The 22592-nt window shown below is 39.7% G+C and overlaps 2 protein-coding genes across 2 annotated transcripts; both read left to right on the top strand.

Moving 5' to 3' along the window:
- Positions 1-7668: 7668 nt before the first annotated feature.
- On the top strand, positions 7669-10671 carry LOC308075506 (toll-like receptor 13). Its single transcript, XM_080415415.1, has 3 exons — positions 7669-8457; positions 8685-8802; positions 10301-10671. Exons 1-3 carry the CDS (start codon positions 8067-8069, stop codon positions 10518-10520), a joined length of 729 nt encoding a protein of 242 aa, XP_080271541.1. The 5' UTR covers positions 7669-8066; the 3' UTR covers positions 10521-10671.
- A 7158-nt stretch (positions 10672-17829) lies between these two features.
- Positions 17830-19567, top strand: LOC308075885 (toll-like receptor 13). Its single transcript, XM_080415866.1, has 2 exons — positions 17830-17863; positions 18897-19567. The coding sequence occupies exons 1-2, from the start codon at positions 17856-17858 to the stop codon at positions 19111-19113; spliced, it is 225 nt and encodes a 74-aa protein (XP_080271992.1). The 5' UTR covers positions 17830-17855; the 3' UTR covers positions 19114-19567.
- Positions 19568-22592: the final 3025 nt, after the last annotated feature.

Below are 22592 nucleotides of genomic sequence, written 5' to 3'. Positions count from 1 at the left end.
TGACCTAGTTACCCCTAAATTCGTCTAAAAAATTGGGGTATATGCATTCTACTATACTGCCGCCAAAATGTGGAATGCCCTAACAAAACCCATTAAAGATCTTGACTCCCTACCAAAACTCAAAACTAAACTAAAAGAATAGCTGACATTAAAATACAATTGGTCTTAGTTTAACACCTTTGAACACTTTGGTAGTGGCATCCTCTGCCCCACCCCTCCTCTCTCTGTAAATATACCTTTACCGATTACTGATATGAGTTGTATATTGTATTGCATTGCATTGTATGTATGTATTACTGATACATTGAATACAATGGACCACAACAAGCCCATGGTCTTTTTGTGTTATCCTTGTTAGCGTAACCTTTTATCGTACCAACTGTACTGTTAACAAACTTGTTAATAAAGTATTCAATCAATCAAAGCTCTGATGAGTCTGTGATCATTCTATTTGCAACACATTAATGGATTGTTTATTTATCACACTCCCTGTGTGTAAGGACATTTAGATCTACATCAATCATTTTCTTTAAATTGGGATCCATGCCAAGCAATGGTCTAGTTAGTGATTGATCATGTTATTTATAGGACCAAAGCAGCCTAGGACACCTCACACACACTGCTGCATGATGTAGCAGATCCCTCCCTGGGGAGAGAACACATCTTCTAGGACCTTCCTTGCATATCTTCTAGGACCTACATATCTTCTAGGACCTTGCATATCACTCCAGTTCTTAAATCCTTACACATGGCTCCCTGTGGGTCAAATAATTGATTTCAAAATACTACTGTTTGTTTCTAAAGCTTTGAATGGTTTAGGGGCCAAAATGAACCATCCAGATCTCTCAGGTCATATGGGAAAGGATCTAAAGCATCAGCATTTAGTTTTTATGCTCCACATATCTGGAACAAACTCCCAGTAAACTGCAGGTCTGCTGCTACTCTTAGTTATTTTAAATCACAACTAAAGACCTTTCTGTTTGCTGCTGCCTTTCATTGGGTTACTTTTTTTCCCTTTCTCTTCTGCACTGTCATTTTATTTGTAATGTTTTCTTCCTCTGTTTTTATTGTATCCTAAACAATAATCCTAATAATGTGTTTTCTTTGCTTGATGTTTTGTGTAAAGCACATAGAATTGCCTTCGTTGTTGAAATGTGCTATACTAATACAGTTTAGGCATTTAGCAGACGCTCTTAATCCAGAGTGATTTACAGTAGGCAAGGACACAAGATAATAAACTTGCCCTGCCTTGTGAAACTGTTTGCAGGACAAAGCATAACATATGCCATTCATTTATGACCCCCCCCCCCTCCCCATGACACTCTATTACACACATTAATCACAACATTATTATAGAGTATTATTATTTAGGGTACTGTACTTCCTCTTTCTCTTATCTCTACTATTGACACAAATATGATTTCATCATCTCATATGATGCTTCATTCCTCTGGCAGTAACACACTGAAAGGAGGAACTCTCTCATATGATGCTTCATTCCTCTGGCAGTAACACAATGAAAGGAGGAACTCTCTCATATGATGCTTCATTCCTCTGGCAGTAACACACTGAAAGGAGGAACTCTCTCATATGACGCTTCATTCCTCTGGCAGTAACACACTGAAAGGATGATTGTCACTGATGTTTAGGAGTTCAGGTACGTTTACATATTTACATTCCTTTGGTACAGAAGCATTTACAAGCTGCTCTGAAAACCATCCTGTAAACTGCTGTTTCTTGTGACTTTTCTGTATTATATCTTAAATAAACCAATGACAGACAATGAAAGCATCACACAGGAGGACTGGAGAATTAAACTCACTGAAATGTAAACTACAGAGAGGATAATATTGTCTCTGAGAATAATTATGTAATAATAAAGCAACATAAACATTGTCTAACGTAGTTTAATGATGCAACCCCAGTAACTATTACATCATGTGTGTCTAAAGATAAAGAAACATCTCCAAGATAAACTGGTATGCAAACACAATGTACAAAGAAAGGGATGAAGTCCTTTCTATGTTAAAGGACTAAATAGTTTAAAAAAAAAATATGTATATATTTTTAAAATATTATTATGTCATTAGCAGAGATCTCTGTCTTAGAAAGATGCTGTGTACATATAAGTGTATGCACTTTATATTTTAGTAGATTTTCAATGCCATTAATATACAGTATATTGAAACAGTGTGGGGGAAAAAGGTTTCAAGTTGGTAGGTATGTGAAACCATTTTGAAAGTCACTAAGCTGTTGATCAGAAATTACTGTATTACTCTAATAAAAGCCATTTAAATGTGCAAATTGATATCAATATCCCTGGAAAAATCCATACAAGTGCTGTATTTCAAACTCTTGTCTTTTAACCACTTGAAGGGATGTTTACTCACGTTCAAACATGTTTGGGGGTCATTTCGACGTCTACGTTTTTGTTTGGGGAAAATAAAAAAAAATATATAACATATATATTTAACACAGCAGTCTTATGTATGAGAAGGACGATATCAGTCACTATAACCAAGGACGGGTGTTTTCAAAACATCTAACATGGTTAAAATGGAGTTTGAAGTTACATGGGTTCGTATAAGAAGGCGGCGTGTCAGATACAATTAATATCAAATACTGTATCTAAATAAAATACTGAATCAAGCAACTTAAAAACTGCCTGGGGTGCTCACAAAAGTCTGAGTAGACGTTAAAATGACCCCCAAACATGTTTGAAAGTGAAACTTAAACCCTTTTAACCCTATACTTAACTAACGAGGTCCACCAAGGCTCCATACTATGTCCACAAGTATTTCCATCTACACCAAATCTCTCTGCAAGTTCATCAGAATCAGATCAGAATCAGAATCAGTTTTATTGTCACATCACAGGTTTACAAGGTAAAGAAGTGGGTGAAATTCGTTTTTGTACATCGTTCCCATCGCAACGTTAATTTCCATAGAAAGAAGAGGGGGGGGGAGAAGAAGAGGGGGTGGGGGGCAAGTGGGAAGGAGATCAAAACAAGAGAGCAACAGAAGGCCAGACAAGTTATCTACATATTTACAAAGTACCTGAGATAATAAAAAACTAAGGTGCCTGAGCATAGCAGCAATGTATGTATACTGTGCATGTTATACTTATACTGTGCATGATATACATATGGACGTTAAGGTGCTTAGAGAAAAAAAGAGCACAATAAAAAGACAAAAAAAGTCAGTGCGTTATACATGGGATTAAGGTGCAAAAGGTCAGTGCGTGTCCACCTAGGGTGGACTGACCCTAGTATAATCCGCAAGTAGCTCCATGAGGGAGTGCAGCAAAAAAGTCATTTGTACCTGGTGTAGTCCACAGGTGTGTCCGAGGGGGAGCTAAGTCCAAGTCATTGTCCCTGGTATAATCCACAGGTGTGTTCAGGAAGAGCCAGAAAGGTTTTGCACCGCCTGCTGTCAGGCTGCTGAACAAGGCTTATGCCTCATTCAGCATCCTGACAGCAGCCGGATTAAAACTACACCAGAACCTGGTGGTGGAACTCTTGATACTGCGGTAGAGCCCCTTGCCCGGTCGCGGTCGTTGTAGGGGTTTGAACAGTCTGTGACTTGGGTGGTGCTTGTCCTTGATGATGCGCTTGGCTTTGACCACGCACCGCTTTTTGTACAGTTCCTGGAGCGCTGGGAGCTCGATTCCCATTATCCGCTCTGCCGATCGCACTACTCGCTGTAGGCTGATCTTTTCTCGGGCAGTGCAGTTCCCGTACCAGGCCGTGACACAGCCTGTTAGGATGCCTTCAACAGAACTGTTGTAATACAGCCTGAGGATGCGACGTCCTACTCCGAGCTTCTTCAGGCGGCGGAGCCAGTACAGTCGCTGCTGAGCCTTTTTCCTCACGTGTGTGGTGTGCGTCTCCCATTTGAGGTCCTCCTCGATGTGTACTCCGAGGAACTTGAACTCGCTGACCCTTTCCACTGCAGCACCGTCGATGAGGATGGGCGCATGGTCTCTCCGCGGCCTCCTGAAGTCCACGATCAGTTCTTTGGTCTTGTCGACGTTAAGAGAGAGGTTGTTCTCCCGGCACCAGCGTGCCAGTGAGTTGATCTCCTCTCTATAGTCAGACTCGTCGTTGTTGACGATTCGGCCTATCACTGTCGTGTCGTCCGCGTACTTTATGATGGTGTTGGAGACATGTGTGGCTGTGCAGTCATACGTGTACAGGGAGTAGAGGAGAGGGCTCAGCACGCATCCCTGGGGTGCTCCGGTGTTGAGGGTCAGGGGGTCGGATGTGATGCTGCCCATTCTCACCACCTGATGTCGGTTGGACAGGAAGTCCTGTATCCAGTCGCACATGCTTGGGTGTAACCCTAGGTCTCTGAGCTTTTTGTCAAGTATTGCTGGGACAATGGTGTTGAATGCTGAGCTGTAGTCCACGAACAGCATACGTACATATTTGTCCTTCAGCAGCTTGTTGTCCATGTGCGAGAGGACGGTGTGGAGAGCCATGGCAATAGCGTCGTCGGTGGATCTGTTTTTGCGGTATGCATACTGCCACGGATCCAGCGAGGCAGGTAGCGTGGAGCTGATGTATTCCCTCACCAGTTTCTCGAAGCACTTGCTGACGATCGGGGTGAGAGCGACAGGTCTCCAGTCGTTCAGGCATGTCACTTTGGCCTTTTTGGGAATGGGCACAATGGTTGACATTTTGAACCCTGCAGGGACCACAGCCTGGGAGAGGGAGAGGTTAAAGATGTCAGCGAAGACACCCGCCAGCTGGTCTGCACATGCCTTAAGGACCCGGCCTGGAATCCCATCAGGTCCGGCTGCCTTGTGGATGTTGACCCGTGCGAAGGCTGTACGCACTTCTCTCTCCGAGATGGTTAGAGGGTTCTCCTCTGCTGGTGCTGCTGATGGCCCCGCTTGGCTGCCGCGGTTGGGGCTGATCTCAAACCGGCCGTAGAAAGTGTTCAGTTCGTTGGGGAGGGAGGCAGGCGGGTTCACCTCGCTTCTGGTTCTTGTTTTGCAGTCTGTCAAGGTGTGTACCGCCTGCCATGTGCTCCTGATGTCGCCATTGCTGAGTTTGTCTTGCATCTTTTTTGTGTAGGCCTTTTTCGCCTTCCTGATGGCGCTGTTTAGGGCCGCGCGCGTCGTGTTGCGCGTTTCCACGTCGCCAGATTTGAAACCAGCATCCCGTTCATGCAGATGTGCATAACACTCATAACACTTGGGCTGGTAGATCTGCTATTTGTTGCAGATTGTTCACCCCAGAATATGGACAGCGGGGTTCATTTGGTTAACAATACAATGAGTTTGAGTACAAGCAGAAAACAGTACATAGGTAGATACACGTACTGTAAGTAGGACGGATGGTAGATAGATAGGTAGGACGGTAGGCATGTAGAACTGCATTATTTGATGAGTATAGAATGGGGTGGGCAGTATATTTTACCGGAGGATTAGGGTTCTTGAGATGCACGAAGGACAGTTACACACACAGAAAGTTCATGTATTTATAGAAGGATCTCTTGATAAGAATGAAACATTAAAGGAGAATTTGCTCTAAATGGCGTATTTTAATGGCTTTTTTCTTTTCTTTTGGGTGTACCATAAGGTCTCACACTTCCCGTGCCCCACCGGAAGTGTCGACACATTGTGTAGTGTTGTGTCACTATGAACATCACATCTCACCCGGAAAAAAAAGCTATTAATTACGTGATTTAGAGCAAGTCCCATAGGTGTGGGTTTTTAACTGTGGCGGACCCGGGTTGGAGTTATGAAATGTTTCTACTGTACCACTCATCCTAGGATATCATAATATCATAAGGTAAGAAAAACGTCGGGCGAAATTCTCCTTTAACTTGATGACTGTGAAGTGAAAGAGAGTAAATCGGGAAGTTGATACAGTTCTTCACAACCTTTTGAGAATCAGTATACAACTTCATTTGAAACTTTCAATTTGAATGTCCAACACTTTTACATATTTTCTAAGTGATTGTTCAAGTTTCTTTGACATTTCAGTCTCAGGTGAGTCCCAAAAGGATGGTTTAAACCTTTAAATCTTTAGAGTTAAAGATCAAACAAAAGGTTACTGTATACTGTAACTGTTTTACTGTTGTATCCTCTTTAGATCATCAATGCTGAACAGTGTTGTCACCAACCAGTGTCCACAGCAGAATTACTGCACCAAAAGTACCTGACAGTTGACCCTGAAGACAGCCATGATGCTACAGACAGGAAGCTGCCATTGTTTCTCCTTCTTATTTCTGTTGTTCACGCTTCATCTTAATCCTATACTGGCTTACTTCCTGAAAGACTGCACTATTCTTTACTCTGACAATGTCTCTGCTGGTGTTTCAGTGAATTGTAATTCTTGTGATCTTGTTGACATACCAGATGACATTCCCAGAGAGGTTATATCATTAAGACTAGCGGGCAATAATATCCAAAAGATAAACAGGTCAGATTTTTACCATCTGTCAAATCTCACGTATTTGGACCTGAGTAATAATTTAATAACTCATGTAGATGACGGGGCTTTTGTCCCTTTGGTGCAACTTAAAGAGCTCCATATGAACCAAAACCAACTGACAACACTGACTGACAATATGTTTCAGGGACTGTCTAACCTCTTGATACTGAGCTTGGATGCAAACAATATCACATCCATCAACCCTGCTGCCTTCCAGTCACTCACCAGCTTACAGGAACTAAGTCTGACGTCCAACCAGATACATCAAATGACAGATATCATCACCGTCTTACAACTACCACGCTTACAGAGGCTGAACATCTCAATTTACGAATTAGAGTCTTTTCAGTCAAAAGATCTGCTATTAAACGTGTCCTCTGAGCTCAGGGAGTTGAGAATTAGTTCCGGTTCGATAAAAAAGTTTAGCATCACAACAGCTGTGTTTCCACATCTTGAGTTAATTGACCTGTCACACTGTTGTAACACATCTGGATGGGAGTGGGACATACCAGACAAGTATTTTCTCAGGAATATAACTAAGGTGTATTTTTATGGTCCTTATATGTCTTTTAACTCCATCAGAAAGTCTCTACAGAGCCTTGATTCACTAGAAAATCTACACCTGCGTTATATGGAGAAGTGGATAAACAGAGGTCTCTTACATAATGCCTGTCAAATACCCACAATGAGGAAACTTTACATACGCTTTAACAACATTGCCAACATAAGTGAAACACTGTCACCTTGTACTCGGCTAACCTACCTGGACCTAGCATTTAATGAGCTGACTGAACTATCTAAGGATTCAATAAAACACATGAAGCAACTGAGTTATTTGAACCTCGCCGGTAACCACCTTCCCAAAGTGCCAGACGTTGTTAATTATCTCCCCATGCTTCAAAACCTAAGCCTGCATCACAATAACATTTATAATTTAAGCTGCTCAGACTTCTTAAATGTAACCAGACTCACACACCTTAATCTAGATAACAACCACATCATTGAACTCAAACAGTGTGTTTTTCAACATCTTAATGAATTAAAGGTTCTAACTATGAGTGACAATCGCATATGGATGTTTGGCGATGCATTCAAGATTGGTCTACAGAAACTAGAATTCTTGGATTTCAGTTGGAATCAAATCTCATTCCTCGGGAAGGGGGTTTTCACGAATCTGAAATCGCTCAAACACTTAGTCCTTGAATCAGAGGCAATGTACGAGTGGGACAGCACTGCTTTAGAAGGACTGGATAAACTTGAAACTCTTAGTCTAAGTGTTCATTTAGTTGACAGAATTATATCGTTATTTTATTTACCGTCACTGAAGAACCTGAAGAGCCTTAAAATACAATGCAATCAGCAATTATTTACTCCTAACATATCAAACATCATATTCAAAAACACACCACGCCTAGAAGCTCTCGATCTCTCCAACAATAAACTTAAGTCCCTTGACTTCCTGGAACAAGTCAACCTGACTCGACTCTCTCGGCTGGACCTGAAACAGAACGAGTTGACGGTGATCAATGTCTCCGTGTTCAGTTTTCTCCCTGCTCTCAGGTATATTAACGTGGCTGACAACCCTTTCACATGTGATTGCTCTAATGCTGACTTTCAGCAGTGGATGCAGAACAACAACCAAACGCAGGTAGTTGACGCTCACCGCTATACTTGTGCCTATCCTCAGGAAAAAAGGTTTCTGGACTTTGACTATCATTCCTGTTGGGTGGACGCTAGCTTCATCTGCTTCCTTTCCTCCACTTGTGTGATTGTGCTAACTCTGCTCACATCCTTCACCTACCACTTCCTGAGGTTGCATCTTCTCTATGGCTACTACCTCTTCCTGGCCTTCCTTCATGATGCCAAGGAAAGAAAGAGGGGGTCTCCTCAGCGCTACGATGCCTTCATCTCCTACAACGTTCACGATGAGCTCTGGGTGTGCAGAGAAATGCTTCCAGTGCTGGAGGGAGAGCAGGGCTGGAGTCTCTGTCTGCACCACCGAGACTTCCTACCAGGTACAAACCTCTCTCTGTCTCTAAGTAATACTGTATTTATCTAAATCTGTCTGTCTTTCTTTCACCAACAGTTGTAAGCAGGTAGAGACCTCTCTCTGCCTGAAAACCGGTGTTGTCTTTAATGGTATTATTATTACAGTATGTGATACTATATGTCTGTCTGTCTCTCAAGAAGTGAAATAGTTTTGAATCGGGTTTGAATAATGTTTGTATTGTTTTGTTTCCAGGTAAACCCATCATAGAGAACATTACAGATGCCATCTATGGCAGCAGAAAGACCATCTGTGTGATCAGCCGTCATTACCTGGAGAGTGAATGGTGCTCTAGAGAGATCCAGATGGCCAGGTGGGGGCAGTATTGCAGATGTTACAGCTACAGTGGCAGCATTATAGCCCCATTCATAATTTAATTGATATATTTAAAGACAATTAGTCCCTTTTATTTATTTATACCCTTTAGTCCCCCTGTTTTTCTTTAGGTATTGGTCATTGTACATTTGCACATCTGTGACATGTGACCCAGGGCAAAAACATCACAATTCCGGCCACTTTACAGGAGAATGAGATGTAATTAGATTTTAGTCACATGTTTGTTAAACACAGATTCAGAATGTTGAAATAAAAGTATTTTAACTCATTAATCTAAAAGTTAGAATTGTAACTGGCATGTTAATATGAACGTAATGCATACATATGCATCATATGTCATGTTAACATGAATATAATGCATAAACATGCATCATATGTCATGTTGATATGAATATAATTTATAAATATGCATCATATGTCATGTTAATATGAAAATAATGCATAAATATGCAAATATGTCATGTGAATATGAATATAATGCATACATATGCATCATAAGTCATGTTAATATGAATATAATGCATAAATATGCATCATATGTCAGATACATTCCTCCATCATTTCACTGGGTGGGATTATAAACCACTGCTGTTAAATCATGTCAGCTGATGGTGTAAAGCAGTGGTTCTCAAAGTGGGGACCGGGGACCCCCAGGGGTCCTTGAGGGGGTTCCAGGGGGTCCCCAGCTAAATGTGTTAAAGGAGAATTCCGGACAAATTAAGTGTTATCTTTCATGTCTCGTTACTCACCTAGCGACGTAAAAAGTGGCGTTCTTTTTTTCCATATATTCCCCTGTCGTCATTTTTTAAACACCCTCCGTTGTTATAATGGGAGCGCATGGGTTAGTGAAGTTCGTCTATTATAACCGATGCAATGTTATTTTTTTCTCTACTACGATTCATTGTAGAGTCTCATGATAGTCAAACATGCGCTGAAAATTCCTGCGAGCCTGCCGTTAATGGCGAACACGAGTTGCCAGGTTCTGGAAAGAAACAAGCATCCAGTGTTAAATTGTTCGCCATTAACGGCAGGCTCGCAGGAATTTTCAGCGCATGTTTGACTATCATGAGACTCTACAATGAATCGTAGTAGAGAAAAAAATAACATTGCATCGGTTATAATAGACGAACTTCACTAACCCATGCGCTCCCATTATAACAACGGAGGGTGTTTAAAAAATGACGACAGGGGGATATATGGAAAAAAATAACGCCACTTTTTACGTCGCTAGGTGAGTAACGAGACATGAAAGATAACACTTAATTTGTCCGGAATTCTCCTTTAATATACAGTAGCATGAAAATCAGTTAACCCTACAGTATAGGCTTTGAGAAGCACTGCTGCATGGGGAACCATGTTGGTTAAAACTCAGAGCTGTTGAAGATAAACTCTCTGCCCTGTGGCTCTTGGTCACTATAAATAAAACTGTCCATACAACTTGACTGAGTAAATGTCCTCTGGTCTCCTGTGTGCAGCTACCGTCTGTTTGATGAACAGAAGGACGTATTGATCCTGGTGTTTCTGGAGGACATTCCAGCCCACCAGTTGTCTCCCTACTATCACATGAGGAGGCTGGTGAAGAGACACACCTACCTGAGCTGGTCCCAGGCTGGACAGCACCCTGGACTGTTCTGGCAGAACCTACGCAGAGCTCTGGACACACCTCACACTGACCTGTCCTCCTGCACCCCCTGAGACCACCAGCATGCCTGTTCTGGAGGGACATGGACCCACAACCTGTCAAAACAAATGCATTACTGTCTGTTTAATTTGTGCATTAGGCAGTGGTGTAAAGTAACTAAGTACATGTACTCAGAGTACTGTACTTAAGTACAATTTTGACATATTTTTACTTTACTTGAGTATTACCAATTTCCAATACTTTTACCTCTACTCCACTACATTTCAGAGGAAAATATTGTGCTTTTACTCCACTACAATTATTTGAAAACTTTAGATACTAGTTACTTTGAAGATTTAGATTATTATTACAAAACATACATTAACCACTTCAGCCTTATATACATTTCGGCTATTTCAAAATATCAGAAATACATTGAAATACTCACAATACGTCGCTATGCGACACATTGTGAGCTTGTATATCTGCTATTTTCAAAGGATTTTTAGGAATTTTATACATTTAAAAACTTGTGAAACGGGACATTCTGCCTAACGAGCACTTTTACTTTTGATACTCACACATGTATAAGTACATTTTGATGCCAATTCTTTCGTACTTTTACTCAAGTCAATTTTTAATTCAGAACATTTACTTGTAAGGGCGCGCTCCCACCGCACTTTTATTTTACCTCTGGGGCGAAATCTGCCAATGCTTTGTCAATGCAAATGCGTGGATTCATGGTCTTGCGGATTTATTCCAAGAATCCACACATTTGCATTGACACAGCATCGGCAGATATACTCAAATAATTGTCATTTTCATGTACTTTTCCCCACCTCATAGCTGACTTGTTATGCATTCATATCCATGTAAACACTTTTTAAAATATTATTTGGGGTTAGGGTTAGGGTTTCATCTTTCAATATAGCTCGTTTTCAATTGTATTTTTATTTATTTTTGATCCTATATGAAGACAATGGATAATTATGTTATATATCTATAATAGACTAACATTATAACACATCCAAATAAAATACTTGTTTTTGTTCTTTAACTTTAAACATTGTGAATATTATAAAAAATAGTGACATCTGTGGTGTTAAGGGTCAAGATTGACCCATACACCATAGTAGGTAAAATATTTGACCCTTAACACCACAGATTTTTTTTTTTAGACAGAATTAACTAAAATGGTGGTAATTAATTTGGTTGCGTTAAAATAGCTGTTTCTGAGGATATCATGAAGCCTTGTTCCAGTAAAGAAATGTAAAGGGTACTTTTTACCTATTTAAACTTGAAAACAGGTCAAAAATGACCCTAACACAATGGAAGGGTTAAGTAAAGCAATTGAGTACTTTTTCCACCACTGGTAATAGGTACTGTACATTATTATGTTATTTTCATAACCTCATTAAAATTAATGAAAGCTAAACAACCAACATTTCAAACACAGAATGTTGCCGAGTGAATTATTTCAAGGCTAATATGGGGTGAGAGGAATATACGACCATATATGACCATAATATTGAGACTGTAAGTGAAATATCGCTTCATACTATTTCTGCATTTTCGTCACCCTGTGAACTCTCAGAAGCACTCGGCTCGCCAAGATGTATTTCTGCATTTTTAGGGTGCTTCCTCTGTCACTGTTTGTCACCCCATGTTATATCTGAGGTGTCAGCTGAGCTGACAAACACTAGGTCAAGCGCTACGGGCTTAAGGTGGAGTCTGACCTTGTAATCTTGTTGTTCACTGATAGTTTCTATCCTAGTTCCACTAAAGTGAAGTATTTCTGCATTTTCGTCACCCTGTGAACTCTGAGAAGCACTCGGCTCACCTTTGCTCTTTGAAAGTATTTCTGCATTTTTAGGGTGCTTCCTCTTTCACTGTTTGTCACCTCATGTTATTTCTGAGATGTCAGCTGAGCTGTGGTCACATGGACTTCATTCCTGTCTGAGTAAAACACTGGAAGGATGGTTGTCACCGACGTTTAGGAGTTCAGGTAGGATTCAATATTACTATTCCTTCATCCTGGAAAGTACTATTCATTGTGACTTTTCTGTGTTATATCTGATATAATAGGGATAATGCCCTTGCTATGTTAAAGGGCTTAACCAGTCAAAGTTTTAACTTCTAGCTCTTGACATTCTTTGTGTGTGTGTATACTATACTGTACACACACACACACACACACACACACACACACACACACACACACACACACACACACACACACACACACACACACACACACACACACACACACACACACACACACACACACACACACACACACACACACACACACACACACACACACACACACACACAGTGTATCCAGGTCGTTGGCACCTGAATTTCCGCCGCAAGATCGATAAAGATCTTATCTTAGATGACGTAATTCACTGCCGTTCATTGAAACACTGTGGAAAAACACTCTACAATACAATTTGAAAACAACAACGTAATCAAAAATGACTATAGTATTACTCTAGTACAAGCCATTCAACCACTTTCTCCTCTCTTTCTTGTCATGTAGACACCAGTGTCATTTGTTGAGGTTTTAAACTCTGTTCAGTTCCCATCTTTAAACCAATCCAGTAACTTTGATTGGTGCAGCTGATCATGGATCAGATTGTAAATACCATCATTTATTTCACTGCAGATAGTTTACAGTTCAGGCATTTATCAGACGCTCTTAATGCAGAGCGATTTACAGTAAGCAAGGACACAAGAATACACATAATGTATATCAAGTAATATGTAAACCAATAATCTAATAATAACGAATACATGCGTAAACCAAGAACCTCTCATTAGCCTACATTGAAACTATACTCACTATGTCTACATAACATGCTATCTAAGTTACATTTTAGCCTTTGCATAATCCTGCAAGGTCATCAAGGCTAGGTCTAGTGCTACGGGCTGAGGTGGACACACACACACACACACACGCACGCACGCACGCATGCACGCACGCACACACGCACACACACGCACACGCACACACACACACACACACACACACACACACAGCAAAGCGTAAATAAATCAAGTAATGACCACCCCCTGAAAACATGCATAGATTAAGTTTGTGTTTAACAAACTAAATGTATTGTCTATCTGTGACATTAACACAGTCCAGTCCTGTTCTTTCATCTATAAATGCACTAACCTTTCAAATATGCTTCCCACACCATTCAAAGTATATTTTATGACCAATTTGCAAGTTCATATAATACTAGACAATCCGACAATCTCCATATAGCCAGTTCTCCATTAAACACAGATGTTCTTTACTCTGTAATACATTACACTCATACTTATTGCCAACTCCTCATCTTCACTCAGTAACTTTAAACATAGACTGAGAGCCAGCCTGATGATGAATCAAGCCTCTCCACTTGCATTTATTTCTGTCCTTTTAATAATTGTTACCCTGTACTGTTTTTATTGTGCAAATAAACAAAACAAATATAATAAAAAGTTAGATTAACAATCTTGAGTGTATTCTCATAAATGCATTGTTGGTTGGTTGGTATGGCGAGAACAGTCGCACACGAACCGCCCTCCACGCACACACACACACACACACACACACACACACACACACACACACACACACACACACACACACACACACACACACACACACACACACACACACACACACACACACACACACACACACACACACACACACACACACACACACACACACACACACACACACACACGTGGGTTCTTTCCTCTTTCACTTTCCTCAACAATTGCCACACCATGATGTGAAGACAGACAGACAGACAGACAGACAGACAGACAGACAGACAGACAGACAGACAGACAGACAGACAGACAGACAGACAGACCTTTATTCATGCAGTAAATTCAGCTGTCATGGCAGTACAGCATTTATGAAACACAGTTCAGAAAAGGAGATACAGCTATAGGACTAGGAATGTTCCCTTTTGTCACTTTTCCTTCTTTTTATTTTTTCAATATGCAGTCATGTCTTGGTCACTTGTTCTTAGATTTATTTGTCTTGACCACAAATGTTAATTGCATGGTCTTTCTCTCAAGTTCAGTCTTCTATGTTTCTATGGCTTATTGTGCATATTACTTATCATTGCTTCTTTCTTTTTTCTCTCTGCATTCCCTGGCCCCGCTTATCGCTGCTTGCAGCTATATATTTGATTTGTTATTGTGCTATAAGATATTATTTGATAAGAATGAAACATTAACTTGATGACTGACAGTGAAGTGAAAGAGGCTGAATGGAGAAGTTGACAGAGTTTTCCACGACCTTTTGAGAGTTCATATGGGTACAGGTCCCTTTGAAAGTTCAATTTGAATGTTCAACATTTTTACATCTTTTCAAGTTATTGTAAGTGAGTCCCAAATGACAATGACATGGGACAAGTCTGTCCTCACATGATGCTATTGTTCTTTAAAGGGAACATGAGACATGTGGAATATACTGTAGACTGATAATCTATGTAGACAGAGTTAAAGATCAAATAAAATGTTCCATGTATAATGTAACTGTAACTGTTTTACTGTTGTATCCTCTTTAGATCATCAATGCTGAACAGTGTTGTCACCAACCAGTGTCCACAGCAGAATTACTCCACCAAAAGTATCTGACAGTTGTCCCTGAAGACAGCCATGATGCTACAGACAGGAAGCTGGCATTGTTTCTCCTTCTTATTTCTGTTGTTCACGCTTTATCTTAATCCTATACTGGCTTACTTGCTGAAAGGCTGCACTATTCTTTACTCTGACAATGTCACTGCTGGTGTTTCAGTGGATTGTTTTTTTCGTGGTCTTGATAGCGTACCAGAGGACATTCCCAGAGATGTTATATCATTAACACTAGGGAACAATAAGATCCAACAGATATACAGGACCGATTTTTACCATCTGTCAAATCTCACAGATTTGGATTTGAGTTTTAATTCAATAACTCATGTAGATGATGGGGCTTTCGTCCCTTTGGTGCAACTTAAAGTGCTCAATATGAACCATAACAAACTAACAACACTGACAGACAATATGTTTCAGGGACTGTCTAATCTCTTGATACTGAATTTGGAAGATAACAATATCCAATTCTTCAACCCTGCTGCCTTCCAGTCACTCACCAGCTTACAGGGAATACGTTTGAAGTCCAATCAAATGACAAATATCATCACCGTCTCACAACTACCACACTTACAGGTGCTGAACATCACAATTAATGAGTTAGAGTCTTTTCAGTCAAAAGATCTGCCATTAAACATGTCCTCTGAGCTCAGGGAGTTGAGAATTAGTTCAGAGTCGATAAAAAAGTTCAGCATCACAACAGCTGGATTTCCACATCTTAAGACAATCGACCTGTCAGAATGTTGTAATGATAATGGATGGGAGTGGGACATACCAGACAAGTATGTTTTAAGGAATATAACTACAGTGTATTTGACTGGTTCTAACTCCATCAGAAAGGCTCTACAGAGCCTTGATTCACTAGAAAATGTAGAGCTGAGGTACGATTACAAGTGGATAGACAGAGATCTCTTAAATATTATCTGCAAAATACCCACCCTGAGGACACTCAGTGTGAAGGGTTACAAAAACAGCCTTAGTAAAACACTGTCAGTTTGTACTCAGCTTACCAACCTGGATCTATCACACTGTCGCCTGGATGAATTGTCTAAGGATACAATAAAACAAATGAATCAACTGAGTCATTTGAACCTTGGCAACAACTACCTTTCCAAAGTGCCAGACGATGTTAAGAATCTCTCTATGCTTCAAATCCTAAACCTGCGTGACAATAATATTCTTGATTTAAGCTGCTCCGACTTTTTCAATTTAACCAGACTCACAGACCTTTATCTAGATAACAACAACATACATGAACTCAAACAGTGTGTGTTTCTACTTCTTAATGAGTTAAAGGTTCTAACTGTGAACGCTAATGCCATTTGGACATTTGGCGACACATTCAAGACTGGTCTACAGAAACTAGAATTATTGGATTTAAATAATAATGTTGTCTCAATGCTCAGCCCAGGAGATTTTAGAAGTCTGAAATCACTCAGGCACTTAGAAATGGTATTAGGCCTGAGAGTGCTGTACTCTGACTGGGACAACAACTTTTTGGAAGGACTAGTAGAACTTGAAACACTTAGCCTATTTTTTAATCTTAACCCTGACGGATTTAGAGATATATTTCCCTGTGAGTTACCGAAGAGCCTGAAGACCTTTAGAATACAATTCAGCCCACAATCCTATCAATTTGTATCTAGATTTGGATTATTAATACCAGACATGTTCTCAATGATGAAACATTTGGAACACTTTGTAGCCGAGAATATCTATAATGAACTACCGGACCGAGACATATTTAAGCATGTACCACAGCTGAAGACTCTTACCTTAAGGAACGGTAATTTGCCATACCTGTACCCAGAGATATTTCACCCAATACAAAACTTAGAGTCTCTCGATCTCTCCAACAATAAATTGAAGTCTCTGGATTTCCTGGCACAGGCCAACCTGACTAGACTCTCTTGGTTGGTCCTGAACCAGAATGAGTTGGTGGTGATCAATGTCTCTGTGTTCAGTTTTCTCCCTGCTCTCAAATATGTTAACATGGCTGATAACCCTTTAGCTTGTGATTGCTCTAATTCTGACTTTCAGCAGTGGATGCTGAACAACAATCAGACGCAGGTAGTATTTGCTCATAACTACACTTGTGGCTTTCCTCTGGATAAAAAGGGAACCAGGTTTCTGGACTTTGACTATCATTCCTGTTGGGTGGACACTAGCTTCATCTGCTTCCTTTCCTCCACTTGTGTGATTGTGCTAACTCTGCTCACATCCTTCACCTACCACTTCCTGAGGTTGCATCTTCTCTATACCTACTACCTCTTCCTGGCCTTCCTTTATGATGCCATGGAAAGAAAGAGGGGGTCTCCTCAGCGCTACGATGCCTTCATCTCCTACAACGTTCACGATGAGCTCTGGGTTTGCAGAGAAATGCTTCCAGTGCTGGAGGGAGAGCAGGGCTGGAGACTCTGTCTGCACCACCGAGACTTCCTACCAGGTACAAACCTCTCTGTATCTAAGTAATGCTGTATTTATATAAATATGTCTGTCTCTTTGTGTCACTGACAGTTGTAAGCAGGTAGGGACCTCTCTCTGTCTGAAAATGTCTTGGCATCATTATTATGTATGTGATACTATATCTGTCTCTCAAGAAGTGAAATTGTTTTGAATCTGGCGTGAATAATGTCTGTGTTTTATTTCCAGGTAAACCCATCATAGAGAACATTACAGATGCCATCTATGGCAGCAGAAAGACCATCTGTGTGATCAGCCATCATTACCTGGAGAGTGAATGGTGCTCTAGAGAGATCCAGATGGCCAGGTGAGGGCGCCATTTCTCTGACGTTTCACTGTAAAATCCATGAACAAAAGAATATGAGAGCCACATTTACACACATGAAAAAGGCAACACAATGTGTGTACTATGCTGAATTGACATTCATTTTTTTATTTTTGTTTTTATGGCATAGAATATAATAACCAGTAATCAATCATAATAATAATAATAATATTACAATAGTAATTTATTATTATGAATAGCAGCAACCAATCGACAGCTTCATCCCACCCCTCTAACCTCTCCCTCCACCTTCCACCCCCAGAAACTGGTGGATAATTAAATGATAGAAAAAAACGTTTAAACAATTAAATCCTTTAATTGGGATATGTCTGTGATTTTCATGTTGCTATATTTGGTAATCATTTTAGCAAAGCAATGAGCCATACAAGGCTGTAGTTTACTGTGATGTTAGAACAGCTATAAGAGGGTTTGAAAGGCTGTGGTTTACTGTGATGTTAGGGTTACATGTCGGCTTTCCGACATGTCGCCTTTCCGACGGTTACTAACCCTATACCTAACCCTAACCCTAACCCTAACCGCACGCGGAAGCCACTAGTCGGAGTAGTGAGATGTCGGAATGGAAGGAGCACACCGATGTTAGAACAGCTATAAGAGGGTCTGAAAGGCTGTGGTTTACTGTGATGTTAGAACAGCTATAAGAGGGTCTGAAGCACTGTGCTCCTTGACGGGCCTCACTTCTCATGTCCAGGGTAAACCCTGATAACAGAGAATGAATGGATGTTTTCATCAAAACAAAACATTACATCTAGGTGTTAAATATTCAACCATCTTTTTAATCAATATATTGAGTCATTCAATACCAACACGTGGGCAGGACATACATCCTTTCAGACATTTCTGTGGCAGTGTCACACTTTAAACTTTATTTACCGCAAATAAAGCATTATTTACACAAAATAAAGTAAATATTTGTAAATGCAACTAGTAGTTTGTCTTAATGTAATTAAAGTGTTACTTGACTGAGTGTAAATGTCCTCTGGTCTCCTGTGTGCAGCTACCGTCTGTTTGATGAACAGAAGGACGTATTGATCCTGGTGTTTCTGGAGGACATTCCAGCCCACCAGTTGTCTCCCTACTATCACATGAGGAGGCTGGTGAAGAGACACACCTACCTGAGCTGGTCCCAGGCTGGACAGCACCCTGGACTGTTCTGGCAGAACCTACGCAGAGCTCTGGACACACCTCACACTGACCTGGGTTTGAATGAATAATCTGATATTTCATGTAATTATGTTACGGTGAATGTGAATGAAAGGGCAATCTGGTGGGGAATTTAATTGTTTGTAAAGGGTTTTATTGTTTGCTGTTAAAATGAACATACAGTGCCAGCGTTAGCTGTTACCTGCGTGTATTTTTTATTCAATATGAACTTTTAAAGCACCTCTTAAGACTCACCTCTTTAAGTAGGCCTATTTTTTTTTAATTAATTTGTGTCTTTAATTAACCCAATTTGTAATGATTCTGATTGGAAATTATGTTTTTATTTCACTTAATATTTTACCTTCTGTTGGATTTTATAATGTTGTCGTACTTTGTAATTTAATTTAATGTAATCCCCTTTCATGTCATGTATTGTTTATTTAGCAGCGATCATGTACATTTAAAAGAAGGATTCACAAATAATACAATAGAGGTAATAGAGGCTGGTGAGATCATGACAGCGTTGATTTACCAGAAGAAGTTGATTGTTCAAAGGTTTTTCTCCTGAATACAACCTCTCACTGAGGCTCTATTCTCTAACTTTACATTTACATGTCTTTCTTCATTACTCATTACCATATTAATCAGCTTTGATATGCATACATGATATATAATCTAGCTTAATTAATGGTATTATTTGCTCATTTAAAGCATTTATTATTTGCATTATACTCATTTACATACGTTTTACTGATCATGTTGCTCCTTTATATACAAATTGTTTTGAACATATTTCTTTGGTAATTAGTGTCTTTGCTAAGATGGATTTTTGTATTTTTATTGATAACTTCTAATACATGTTTGACAAGCATTTGAGTACTGTGACACATGATTTATATTGATTTGCTCATTTTATGATGTAAAGATATAATACATTATTGACTGAATTTGAATCATTTAATTAATTGACTGTTATTAAAGTATACATACAGTATTATGATCCACGTTGCATCTTCATCCGATGGTAAGACTGCATTGTACTGTAGCTATTTGTGTTCATGTGGTCAACAAGTTTCATTTATTATTTAGGTTATTAACTTTTGTCAGAATTTTGGGTGGAGAGTTAGTTACAGATACTGTAGCAGAACATCAGTGTGACAGTAAAAACACATCATACTCTGGGTTCATACAGGTAGAACTAACCACTTCAAACCTTCAATTCATCTGAACCCAGGAAGTAAAACAGAACTGTGTGAAGGTCTCAATTAAAAAAGTACATTTGTCCAGTAGATAAATTATAATATCTACTGGCTGCAGAGCTGCAGTATATAGTATGGTTTGCATGTCGATGCAAACAACATGAAAAGCCACATGCAGCTGTAGTTAGTGGTTGTCCATACTCTATATCACTGATTTAACAGACCATAGGTTGTCTATACTCTATATCACTGATTTAACAGACCATAGGTTGTCTATACTCCATATCACTGATTTAACAGACTACAGAGACTCTAAATGTGTTGCCAACACCTGAATGTTGGTGTCTACAGGATGTGTAGCTCTGGTGCATCTTTGAGAGACACACAAAGGACAAAAATGGTTCAGTTTTATTTATTATTTTTTGAAGATAAAGTGGACCACTTTTTATCAGCTGTCCAATCATGACTGAACACATTAAATGCTGAGCTGATGGTCTCACTATGCTCTGCTATCAGCCACCGAGGAACCTACACCTGATACCACCATCATCCCTCCTTCTCTTCAGACTAACAAAACACTATATTAAACCTTTTATTACCTAATATCATTACATCATAATGAACCTACACCTGATACCACCATCATCCCTCCTTCTCTTCGGACTAACAAAACACTATGTTAAACCTTGTATTACCTAATATACTTACATCATAACAAAACACTATATTAAACCTACTATTACCATATATTACATATTCACTGTGATGTATGTTCTTAAAGGCAGGTCTATGAATATATCACATTTAATAAGTGAGTTGTGGTCCAGCAGCGAGAGCTCCAGGGGACTCAAGGCAGCAGTCGTACCCAGACAGCAGAGCTGACAGGTGGGGGAGGAGAAGCACACAGACCTCTGTGCTCGTCTGTGGAAGCTGCTCTATAAAAGATCCATACATTTTAGCTGATAAATGTGTCATGCAGCTGTTCAATCTGGATACATCCACATCTACATCTACTAGTATAATTCTTTGTTTTCAATATTCCCTGTTCCATATTTATAGTGATCTGTTTCAGTCATGGCAGAACTAAGCTCACAAAGTGTTGTGCTTCTATTTCTTTTGTGCACGACACCGTGCGCAATTAAGTATAAATCAGTCTTTCAGATCATTAATGTTAAATATCTATACTTTAAAACACTATTCCTGATAATTACTATACTAATTATATAGATATTGTTGTAGGGATGGGGGGGGGGGTCATCCTTGAGGATTGTTAGAAATACACTAGTGGTCCTGAGCTGAAAAAATTATAAGAAACACAGCTATAATAATAAATTGTACATGTTGCTATGACAGCTAGTTAAGTAAAAGATATGAGTACTTCTTTCATGACTGCCACTGCAGGGCCTTCCTGTCTATACCTGTCATTATAAACTCTTCTGTAATAAATGTCCACACGACCAATAACCAGCTTCTTCCTTTCATACGGTACACAGCAGTGGTGGAAAGTAACTAAGTAGGCCTACATGTACTCAAGTACTGTACTTACTGTACACAATGCGTCGCGATGCGACGCATTGTGAGCTTGTAGATCTGCTATTTTCAAAAGATTTTTATACATTTGAAAACTTGTGAAATGGGACATTCTGCTTAATGAGTACTTTCTACTTTTGGTACCTTAAATACATTTTGATACCAATAATTTTGTACTTTTACTCAAAGTAAATTTTGCATTCTGGAGTATTTCTACATTGCAGTATTGATACTTTTACTTAAGCAAAAGTACTTTTTCCAACACTGGTACACAGTAATTAATAGTTTACTTCCTAGCGACAGTAACTGAGCTGTTGTGCCTTGTCCTTCCTCTTAAACCCATCACACGTTGCTTTCACTGTTGTTTATACTGTACACAGTAATTATGTCCTATTCCCATTGAAGTGAAGAACTTCTGCATTGGGACGGTGCTTTGTTTTGTACTTCTCTCCACTAGTCATCTGAGATGCCAGCTGAGCTGTGATTAAATGGACTTCCATGACAGATGAACTCTCAAATGATCCTTCATTCTCCTCTGATTAACGCACTGGAAGGATGATTGTCACTAAGTTTTAGGACTTCAGGTAGGATTCAATGTTTCAATTCATTCTTCCTGGAAACGACTTGTGACTTTTCTGTTTTATATATAGTATTATTAGTTGTTAAAAAATAATGAATTCCTAGTTTCTTTGAGGCACCATACACTGTTCTTTCTGCACTCTATACTTATGTGACTATTGACCTTTTTTTGTGTTCATGCTTTCTCTCCTTATTCCATCTCTCACTTGTACAGTAAGTCTCTCTGGATAAGAGCATCTGCT

This window comes from Gymnoscopelus braueri (genome assembly GCF_963280865.1).
Source record: "Gymnoscopelus braueri genome assembly, chromosome: 20".
NCBI classification, from domain to species: domain Eukaryota; kingdom Metazoa; phylum Chordata; class Actinopteri; order Myctophiformes; family Myctophidae; genus Gymnoscopelus; species Gymnoscopelus braueri.
The sequence above is the reverse complement of the archived record's forward strand: the minus strand, read 5'-3'. Positions and strand labels throughout refer to the sequence as shown.

Bases quoted from the DNA above. Each gene is read 5' to 3' on its own strand.
- LOC308075506 (XM_080415415.1), top strand. From the start codon at position 8,067: ATGCAGAACAACAACCAAACGCAGGTAGTTGACGCTCACCGCTATACT. The intron at 8,458-8,684 runs GTACAAACCTCT...TTTTGTTTCCAG, and splicing joins CCACCGAGACTTCCTACCAG to GTAAACCCATCATAGAGAAC. The intron at 8,803-10,300 runs GTGGGGGCAGTA...TCCTGTGTGCAG, and splicing joins AGAGAGATCCAGATGGCCAG to CTACCGTCTGTTTGATGAAC.